General features: G+C 32.4%; 1 protein-coding gene across 3 annotated transcripts; it reads left to right on the top strand.

Moving 5' to 3' along the window:
* The first annotated feature begins 6,838 nt into the window (after nt 1–6,838).
* On the top strand, nt 6,839–10,122 carry LOC108816561 (regulator of nonsense transcripts UPF3). Of its 3 annotated transcripts, none has more exons than XM_018589464.2 (13): nt 6,839–7,103; nt 7,208–7,314; nt 7,406–7,600; nt 7,692–7,771; nt 7,855–7,953; nt 8,068–8,164; nt 8,261–8,358; nt 8,487–8,718; nt 8,802–8,945; nt 9,047–9,097; nt 9,199–9,329; nt 9,416–9,473; nt 9,600–10,122. In XM_018589464.2, exons 1-12 carry the CDS (start codon nt 6,961–6,963, stop codon nt 9,452–9,454), a joined length of 1,416 nt encoding a protein of 471 aa, XP_018444966.1. In that variant the 5' UTR covers nt 6,839–6,960; the 3' UTR covers nt 9,455–9,473; nt 9,600–10,122. The 3 variants fall into 3 exon arrangements, with proteins under 3 accessions (XP_018444966.1, XP_018445721.1, XP_018446466.1); XM_018590219.2 differs by having other exon boundaries at nt 8,505–8,718; XM_018590964.2 differs by lacking the exon at nt 9,047–9,097.
* Nucleotides 10,123–11,597: the final 1,475 nt, after the last annotated feature.

The following is an 11,597-nucleotide window of genomic DNA, read 5'->3' on the forward strand; positions in this document are numbered from 1 at the left end:
TATTTCTTAGTAGTTACTTAACATAATTAGTTAAGAATATTCGTACTCAAAAAGACCCGACTCGGAATCGACCAAAAACCAAAGTTTCATACTCAGTGTTTTGAAAACTGATACGGACCCACGGTTGAACTGATAAATCCGGTGATCCAAGATAAATAAAGTTTGGATTTTGTGAAGAAAAACAAATATTTAAAAACCTAATAAAACCCGCTAAAACTCGTTAAACCCCAGAAACCAATTATCGATTAAACCATTGGTTGAACTAATAGATAAATTTTACTTTTACTTTTTTCCTTTAGTTCTTAATTATGTTTCTAAAATCTGTTTTGTATAGTTTTTATTTAATAAGTTAGGTTTTTCAGTTTTGTTTCAGTTAATATATTAATAATGTTTTATTTTTGATTTACTTTGAATTTGAAATTTAATTTGTTATTCACATTACACATATAAATATTTATGATTTTTAAGTCTTGATAATATTTGTTAGATGTTATAAATCTTAATTTGTTCCAAAAATAATTTAAATACTCTAAACTATTTTGATATTTTGTATGTCAAATGAAAAGGAAATATGTAAAAACTAAGAAATTAATTTAGGTAGAATACTGACAAAAAGAAAATGTAACCGCATACATGATAATATCACATTGATATTTTAATAAATAAACATAGATTACAGATCACAATTTTGGTATAAACCCAAAAGGAAAAGAAATGAATAACTGTTATTGTATATAATATATATAACTGTCAGGTTAATATATGTAAAAGAAAGAAGTGGTGCCGAAAATATTGGAGTGGAAGTTATAAAATAGGCATCGATTATTAGAAGGTGATTATGGTTGTACAGATTGTTTAATTTGTTTTATATTTATTGGACCCAATATATATCAATAGAGCAAACTGCAAATTAATAGAATAGATATTTTATATTTTAGATACAGTTTTATTATATTTTATGCAGTTATATTTTAGATTCAGTTACATTTTAAATAAGACCCAACTATAAATTTTGGTCCGCTCTTCAAAACGGCGGGTAAATTTTATGTTTTATATTTTCTAAAAAAAATTAAACTTATATATTTGTGTGTTTTAATTATGTTTTAAAATCATATTTAAATACCCATATTTTTGTTTTATATTTTTTTAAAAATTCATATTTTATATTTTATTCATTTCTAATCATAATTTTGTAGTATATTTTTCTTAAATAATTATTAAAAGATTTTAATAATTGTATTAAAATAGTTATTTTAGAAAAAACCACTAACATTAATAAAATCACTAACATTAATAAAAGATAAGATTAATAGATTACAAAGAAGTGGAACCCACGTGTGATGTTGTTGTGGTGTGTTAAGAAAAGCCAGAGTCTTTTTCTCCACTGCTATTCTTTCCCGGCTCCAATGAAAAATCCATGAAAGCCCATCATCTCTGACAAAACCTGTAGCATTAACCATGAAATTCAGTCTTCCATTGTTTGTTTTTTTTTTTTGAGAAAAGAGTCTTCCATTGTTTGTTGTATCTTAATCTACATAAATTCTATCTAACGCGACCAAAGGACTGAATCAACACACCATGCTTCAAACAATAGAATCATCTCGAAACTTACCCGAAAGAGAACCTATACTCCTATGTCCAATCTAAAGACCGAGTTAGGTATTAACTCTCTTGAGCAACGAATCAAGCAACCAGCAAAATAGAACAACTCAATCTTCCGTGATTAGTGTTTTGAAACAGAGCAAAGGAGGAACATATAAACACATAAACAAAACGAAACAAAAAAAATCCCAGTAAACGAAATTTACATTCGGACTACGATGTAAATTTCGCAGTAAAAAATCCCAGCCAAAGTAGAAATCCAAATATAGTCGAATATTTTTTTTAAAAAAAAATCCAAACATAGTTCGAGAAGTTGGCCCAATATTGTAACGTGGAGTTTCATTTGTGTTGGTGAAGCTACTTTACCACACAAAAAATAGGAACGATATGGGGTAGCACCGTAGCAGTTATATTTAGCAGTTGTAAATAAGCTAATATTTTTAGATGTCGTTATATATATATACACATAAGCAGTTATATAGCAATCATAATTTTTTTTTAATTGGACCTGGCCTTTATCAACTGGTCATACAGAAGAATTAATAGAATAGATGCACCTGGAGTTAAATTATTTAACCGGTCAATATTTACAACTGACGGTTAATTCTAACAATATCGGTTAAGATGAACTTTATTACTTTAATACATTACTAGATCTTGACCCGCCCAACTGGGCGGATATTTATTTTATGTTTTTAGTTTTTTTATTTATAAATGATATATTTGTAATATTTAAACATAAATTTAGATTGAAAATTAACATTTGTAGTTATAATAAAAATTAAAAGTTTTAAAAAATATTTTGATATAAATTTATAATTCCTAATGAAAATATATAGAGATGGGTCATAATTTTTTCCAATTCCAAATCTTAGCATTATTAATAACAAATAAAATAATTTATAAATAAATAAAATATATAAACATATTTGAAATTAAAATAAATTTGTTAAAAAAAAATCTTACGCCATTGTTTGTTTATTTCTATAGTTTGACCCGTGGCCGTATAAATATTTGCTTTCACTTCAATTTTTTTCTTTGTTCTAATGATAATATATATATATATATATATATATATATGTGTAAATTAATATGTATTACATAATTGTTAGTATAACATTTTAAAACAAACTTTTTATTTATTACTTTAAATAATTATATTATGTGATTTTAATCGTCTATTATATCATAGTGTATCATATAAAAATCTAATATTTATAACTAATTGGAATTATATTATAAAAGTGTTATACTAAAATTTATAAATACAATATTTTATATTTTATTTATATGATATATAAATTGATTTTGATGTGTGATTTTTATTTTATTATTTTTATTAATAAATATTGAAAAATATTTAATGTTAACAAAAAATTTATAAGAAAATCTATTTTGGTTAAGATTCATTCTATTAAAGAAATCTATTATTTAAATTAGGAAAGACATTAAATACTTAAATCTATCATTTAAATAAGGAAAAGACAAAATTCTCTACTATTTTGTTACCAAACAAAATTTAATTTTTTTAAAGACTCCTATCGCTATTACCAAACAAAAGCTTAAAGTACTTCTATTTTAATAAGATAGATTCTAATGATAATATATATATATATATATATGTGTGTGTAAATTAATATGTATTACATAATTGTTAGTATACCATTTTAAAACAAATTTTTTAATTATTACTTTAAATAATTATATTATGTGATTTAATTCGTCTATTATATCATAGTGTATCATATAAAAATCTAATATTTATAACTAACTGGAATTATATTATAAAAGTGTTATACTAACAATTTATAAATACAATATTTTATATTTTATTTATATGATATATAAATTGATTTTGATGTGTGATTTTTATTTTATTATTTTTATTAGTAAATATTGAAAAATATTTAATGTTAACAAAAAATTTATAAGGAAATCTATTTTGGTTAAGATTCATTCTATTAAAGAAATCTATTATTTAAATTAGGAAAAGACATTAAATACTTAAATTTATCATTTAAATAAGGAAAAGACAAAATTCTCTACTATCTTTGTTACCAAACAAAATTTAATTTTTTTTAAAGACTCCTATCCCTATTACCAAACAAAAGCTTAAGTACTTCTACTTTAATAAGATAGACTAGATTTTGATCCGCGCTTTCAAAGCGCGGGTTTATTTTCCTTTATTTTTTTAAAAAATTGACAATATTTAGTAAATATCATATTTTTATATATTTGTTTTTTTATAAAAAAACTTAAACTTTTTATCTTTCTTTATCGTGTTTCATTTTAAAGGAGAATAGGCTGATCACAATATTCGCAACCGAAGAACCAACCCGAAACCGACCCGAAAATCAGGGTTCCGAACCCGATCAGACTCGGGATAAATATTCGAATGAGTTCTAAATTGCTATATCCGAAGAACCGATCCCGAACCCGACCCGAACCGAGAACCGAATGAGTACCCGAAGACATCTGAAATGTGAATATATATCTAAAAATATATGTTATAATTATATTTATAATTATTTTAATATTTTAAACTAATATTATAAGTTAACAATAGTAGTTATTTTCGATACTTTTGAGTATTTTTGGATAAAATATGATAGTTTGGATAAAATTTTAACCAAAAAACTGTATATAATGGATATTTTTGGTCACTTTTGGTTATTTTTGAGTAATTTGGAAACAAAAATTTGAACCGAATCAGATACTTTGGTTATTTTGAGTACAAATAACCGAACCTGTTTTAGATATTTTGGTTATTTGGTTATTTTTCAGGTTCTTATGCATGAGAACCAAACCCACCCGAACCCGAAACCCGAAACCCGACTCGAACCTGACCCGAAATTTTATAATACACGAATGGAGTTTAATTTTAAAACCCGAAAAATCCGATATCCAAAAAAACCGACCCGTACCCGAATGGATACCCGAACGTCTAGGTCTAATGAGTATTTATGTTTTGAAAATTAAACATTATTTTCTCCAGGCCCAAATGACTCAAGAGAGATATGATGTGGGTAGTGGGCTGAATAAAAAAAAGATCCAATATAGATATGTCATTAATATTACTTGATTGCCCTTAATGAAATATGAAATGTTAGTAAAGAAAAGAGTATTTTTAGTAAAAAAAACAATAGGATCCTGCTTTAATAGTATAGATAGGGTGAAATGACAAGTTATCCGGTTAACAAAATACATAATTGTATAAGAAATCAGTTATCTATATAATTTATTTGCACGTATGTGGAGGTTTGGGTTTAGGGGTTCCTATTGACTTTAGGGTTTAGTATTGGGTTTATGGTTTAGTGATTAGGATTTGGGTTCCGGGGATACTATTGGGTTTAGGGTTTAGTGACTAGAATTTGATTTAGGGTTTAGAGTTTAATGACTAGGTTTGGATTTGGGTTTAATCTCAAGTAACACATTGTTTAAAGGTGTATATATAATTTTAGCTATCTAATCATTTGTCATGATCAACTAAAATATTGCCTAAATGTTATTCGTTCATTTCGTATGTCATAGTTAAAATCTTCATTCCTATAAAGTCATGCACTTGCAATATGGAGCCAAACTATTTAACCAGTCAATATTTACAACCGATGGATAATTCTAATAATATCCGGCTAAGATGATTTTTAATACATTATCGTTTAGGATGAAAAAACAAGTTAGCCGGTTAACAAAATACATAATTGTATAAGAAATCAGTTTTCTAGATAATTTGTTTACACTTACATGAAGGTTTGGGTTCACGGGTTCCTATTGGCTTTAGGGTTTAGTATTGGGTTTAGGGTTTAATGACTAGGGTGGTTTGGGTTCCGGGGTTACTATTGGATTTATGGTTTAGGGTTTAGTGACTATGGTTTGGGTTATGGGTTTTCTATTGGGGTTAGAGTTTAGTATTTCTGGTTTAAAATTTAATATTCATGGTATTGGATTTTTTTGTTTGGGTTAAGCGTTTATTAACCTATGTACCGTTAATATAGAAACAATCGAATTGGCGCAACATAACACAGTTCATTCAGAGAATATCATTTTCTTATTATTTTTTATATCGGTTACTAATGTAGTCTTCTAAAATCTCAAACAAATCTTTACACTACAGCTCCAAATCTTTATAAATTCTTCCTGTCAGACATTAGCCCTAGGACTCACCAGCAGTTCAAATTTGGGCCCTCTCCGGGATTCCAACGCATCATGATCACTTTCCAGGATAATCTTTATTTTCGAATATGGATTATTTATTCTGGAGAATTAGGCCATCAATGGAAGATCATCAATTTGCTTGGATACTTTGGTATATATGAAAAGCAAGAAATAATAAAGTATTTAGTAATTTGGATATGGATCCTAGGAATACTTTTCAACCGGCAACAACAGAGGCGCTACTTTGGAAGGAAGCACAGAAAGAAGTGGATCAGAGGCAGAATTCTGTTATACATACAGTGGATACGGTTCTCCCGGCTCGTTCGGGATGTTGGTGTTTCACGGATGGATCATAGAAAACGGAGGATACTTTTTCAGGACAAGGATGGTATAGTACCTTTGAAGGATTTGAAGGACTTTTGGGAGTAAGAAACACAAGGGCTAGTCAGTCACCTTTACATACAGAAGTGGAGGCTCTCATTTGGGCAATGGAGTGCATGCGGAATTTGCGGCAATATAATGTTACATTTGCAACAGATTGTTCTCAATTGGTGAAGATGGTTTCGGAACTAGAAGAATGGTCAGCTTTTGCAAGTTATTTAGAAGACATCATGAGTCTTAAAAGGAGTTACCATAGCTTAGAGATTATTCATATACCAAGGACGCAAAACATTATGGCGGATCGCTTAACACGTGATGTGAGGCAACAGTCGTCGTTTACTGTTCATATGGATATAGAGCAACCAGTTTGGTTTACAGAGTTTTTATGAGTCTGTAATGTTGTCGACAAAAAAAAAATCTAGAAGGTAATTAATGTCTTCTAGCATTTTTAAACTGACACAACTTCTCTCTCTTTCCTGTTTAACTAATTTTGTGAAAGTTATAGGTTTTTGAGCTAAATTGCCCTTTAGCAATCTCTCAATTTAAAAAAAAAAGAGGTTAAGGGTATCTCATTTTGATTTGGTTGGTTTAGTTTCTATAGACTCGAATGCAGATGCAGGACGAGGCACATGATAGGCCCAAATCCTGGCCCATCTTGTTCGGTTTGGTTTGGTTTCGAAATTTATGAAAAGATTTCAGTTTATTCAACTTTTTATCCTAGAGAGAAAGGGAAACGAAGAGTGGGAACAGAAATTAGGGCAAAATTGCGTTCGATTTATTATTCACTGATGTGTTTCACTTTTCCTTGTATCTTTTGATCTGATGATGAAGGACCCTATAGCGAAGAGGAAGGTGGTGGTAAGGCACTTGCCGCCTTCTCTTTCTGAGTCCGATCTCTTATCCCAAATCGACTCTCGTTTCGGTGATCGTTACTATTGGTTCTCCTTTCGTCCTGGCAAGTCCAAGTAAGCCTTCTTTTGTTTCTTGTTTCTTTGTTTTAGGGCTACGATAAGTTGATCGATTCTGTTATATGTGATGTGTATCTTTCTTTTGTTTTGTTGTCTCACAGCTATAAAAGTCAGAAGCATTCACGGGCCTACTTTGGTTTCAAGGCACCAGAAGATGTTTATGACTTTGCTGCCTTTTTCAACGGCCATGTCTTTGTTAATGACAAGGGTATTTTTGAACTTTTTAATCTGTCTCTCTGCATCTGTTTTTTTTTTTAATTCTGGAGATTTGATTATATGGTTCTATTGTGTTGTGTTAGGTGCTCAGTTCAAGGCCATAGTTGAATATGCGCCTTCACAGCGTGTCCCCAAACCATGTGACAAGAAAGATCCTCGTGAAGGCTCTATTACCAAAGACCCTGATTATCTTGAATTCCTTAAGCTTATTTCTCAACCTGTCGAGAATCTCCCCAGTGCTGAAATCCAGTTGGAGAGGAGAGAAGCTGAGCTGTCTGGTATACAGTTTCCCTTTGGCTTTCATTGTGATTTTTTTTTTTCTCTCTCTAATGAATTAATTGGACTTACTAACAAAGGTCACTTTTTTAGGTGCTTCAAAATCGGCTCCCATTGTTACTCCTCTTATGGAATTCATACGTCAAAAACGTGCTTCTGTGATTGGATCCCAGGTAGAAAATCAGAGCTTTCCTTTGGACTGATATCTTTGTAGTTTTATTTTTTTGTTGATCTCTGGTTTCTGTTCAAGAAACAGGGTTTATTGGATGGTCGAAGAGGAGGCAGAAGAGCCAGAGCAGTCTCTGCAAACAAGCCAAGTTCGAGACCTACGAAACGAAACTCTGAAAAGAAAAAGGTGCGTCTCTGACTTTGTACTTGTACTCTGCCATTTCACTCGTATGTGTTGCCTTCTTGTGGTGAACAAACATATGTGTCCATTTTCAGTTTTTTTTTTTACTTTTCTTAATAGTATGTGGAAAAAGACAATTCAAAAGGTGTGGGCAGCTCCAAGCAAGATTACAATCAGGCAAATTCAAGTGGAAAAGACATACCAGCAACTGAAACTGGTAATCAATCAAAAGCCTTTATGTATTCCTAACTAGCTTATTCTTAAAAGGCCCATTGTGTTTCTGATCTATCTCTTTCCATCTACACAACTGCAGCCTCTGTCATGGATAGCTCTCTCCCAGGGATTTCATTGACTATGGATTCTGGGAAGAAAAAGATCTTGCTCCTGAAAAAAGACCGTGACAACCCTGTTGTAAGCTTTTGGCTTGTGCAGAACAAAAAAAAGCCTTGACTTCTATTTCTTCCAGTATTTTGATAGTTGTAGACAGAGAATCATTAGTCATTTTCCATTGTGTTTTCTTTTTTGCAAACGCTATTCAGAATACTCCACCACAACAGGAACAGCAGATGGAAGCTAATCTTTCCGGAAGCTCTTCGACTTCAAGGCAGAATCAGAAGATTGATGTTGGTGGGAGGTTGATCAAGGGAATACTTCGGAGAAATGAGACGCGGCCTAGCCAGGCTTCATCTTTTGTCCAGCCTGAGGAAAGAGTGGAACCCACAGAAGCAGAAAACTCCAAGCGTCCTCCTCGGCCATCCAACACTCGAGCAGGTTTTAGTGGAATAGGATTTAAGTAAAAAAGTGAGCTACGCAAGTTAGGGTGATAAATTAAAATAGATATGGTAAATGTGCAGGGAAAGATTATCATGTTTCTGGTACCAACAGTGAAAAGCTAGAGAGGCGTGCAAGAAACAAGGACAGACCTGATCGTGTTGTGTGGGCTCCTCGCCGGGCTGATGGTTCCAATATCAGCGAGGATCAACCGACATCTTCAGCAGGTTCTGTTCGTGATGTTTACAAATATGTAATTAGTTTAGTTTTTTTTTTTTTTTTATCGTTGTGCATAACATCTGAACTTATCATCTATATGACCTTACAGCAAACAATGGAGAAGTGGTGAACTCCTCTGGTGGACACACTCTCGAGAATGGTTAGTTCATTTGAAGTTGGAGAATGCATAATGTGCCTTGTGTCGTTATATGAATCAAGAAAAGTGATATTGTTTTGCCAAAACATTGGAACGCTATCCAGGTTCTGCTAGACATTCTAGTCGCCGTAGTGGAGCTCGCAATAGAAAAGAAGACGGCTTTGCCATGACTATTGAGGGTAAAACACCCCGGAGAGGTGGTGGTGGTGGTGGTGGGGGTCCCAGTTCACATGAGGCAAGCCAAACTAAAGCCTTTTTACGGCCTTATGATATGCTCTTATAACTATGTTTCGAAGACTCATTTTTTTTTATGTTCTACAGAAGCAAAAGTGGATCCAAAAATCATCATCCGGTACTTGATATATTCGCTTTACATATGGTAAGCTGTAGTCGCACGCATGCCTGCTTTCTATCATTTCCAGCGTTTAACATCAGTTTCTTGTTTTCTTCATGAATTATTAGAAGATGGATATATCAACACAATGTTTGTCCCCTTACCTTTCAGGCTTTATATATCAAGCCAATTCCAATGGACTATGTCCTTCAACGGGAATCTATAGATCTGAATTGAAATGGGGAGTAACACTCTATCAACATCACTCTTGGTTTTTGGGGACTTTTGGTCCATCGTCGTAGGTCGTAGTATTGCAGATAAAAGAAACCCTTCTCATAGTAGGAATCAGCTCAAGATTTATGGTTGTAAGACAAGAAAGACTCGGTTGCTACTTGCTTTTGAAGGCTTTTAGCAGTTCACGGTACCTGCATCCCCTTTTGGCTTGTGTTGTGTTACAGACGAGTGGGTGAGAAGTGAGAACTTACTCCTAAGTAATGACTTAAAGTCAAAAGTGTATATGCAGCAGGATACACTGTACGGGGTTATTATTTTTGGTTCCTGAGAGGTCTCGGAATGTGATTTGCATGATTTAACCATAATAGTTTTATCACTTTTCTTGTGGGAAGTGGGTTTATTTCATCTGATTGTTATATAACTTATTCCACCAAAAGAATGTTTGGGCATGCCACCAGGATTTCCGGGTCTTATTATGAAATTTATATGCATCATAGTAGTAGTAATAATGTTATAGATCGCAAATTAGAGTCAAAACCTGAGTACTTTGGTTGCAAACGGAAAGAAAAAAAGTTCGTATCACAATCTCCAAGACTCATGAAGGCATAAGGAAATGGGTATCCACTAAGGGATCAATTGTTTGGCAGATTAAAATTGGTGCAAGATGGAATGAATAAGACAACATGAGAAAGCACTTCGCTCACTGCTTTCCTGAGCATTGGAAAGAACATCTATCAATCAGTCTATCGGGCTCAACATTTGTGGAGTTGGTTGGCTAACATGTGTACGTCTTATTTATGATGAATACCTTTACAAATGCTTATGACATAAAGCCATCTATTGGAATTAAATATAGATATTGAATAAGCAATCGATTAATGACTGTTGAGAAAATTTTAAGCCATATATTTGTTTATAAAATATTTGAAATATTTTATTAATATTTTAAACAAAAATTATAAAGAATTATATGGTTCAAATTTACTTAATAGATTTTGATTAGGAAAATTGATTGTCTTGTTGCCTGAATTCATAATCTTGATGATTAGGATTCAGAAAGTGTTGTTAGGATAAAATCACGAAGATATATGTCCATTGCTTGATGTGCTTGTTCTAAATGTGTTTTAAAGATCAGACTTGGTGAAAATCCTTGTTCTAATCTTTGTTTGTCTACTGATGTTTGTATCTAGTTATTTATTTGACAGGTTGCCTATGTTGATTAGAATCTGCACAAGATGCAATTCCTAACCATGGAAATTGACCACTGCCCATCAATCCTTTGGACACTGATTGTGTCCATTAACTCCCAAGATAGTTGAGATGATGAATGGAGTAGTGGAGAGAATGCTCAGAAGTGATTTGACTGATGTCAAGAAGGTGAACAGAAAGTACATGCAAGAGAAAATGCGACAATTCAAGCCACGAGGATTGTGGTCTCAAGACATTGGTGATCATCATTGGTTCTCATCTTCCAAGCTTGACCACATACTCTCATTCACAGATCAAGCTTGAGGAGGGGTATTAATATGAAAAGTCAATGTCCATTCTTCAGAAACTTATGGAATGGAAGTACGTAAATATATACTCATTCTTATGATTGAATAGGTTTGCCCCTTGAAAATTGATGCATGTATTTGTGCATTGGTTGGATCAGGTACCTATTGAGCTCATGAACAAGGCAGGCTTGGACTCAACCCATGATGAAGACAAGAAAGCAAAAGAAAGGGGGGGAGACAAGCTCTGGCAATAAGAAAAAGCTCAAAGGTGTCTTGAAATCTGTTGAGTGTGAAGCAAGGAAGACACTGGAGCCTTTTGCCATTGAAGTAAGGCCATGATCCAGGGTTTATGAGTTCTTAAAATTGATCATAAGAATCATAAACCCACTGGCCAATCCCTGGGCTGAGGGTATCCCATGAGGTTTTCTACACTTAGGTT

This window comes from Raphanus sativus, chromosome 1, assembly GCF_000801105.2.
Source record: "Raphanus sativus cultivar WK10039 chromosome 1, ASM80110v3, whole genome shotgun sequence".
In the NCBI taxonomy this organism is placed as follows: Eukaryota; Viridiplantae; Streptophyta; class Magnoliopsida; order Brassicales; family Brassicaceae; genus Raphanus; species Raphanus sativus.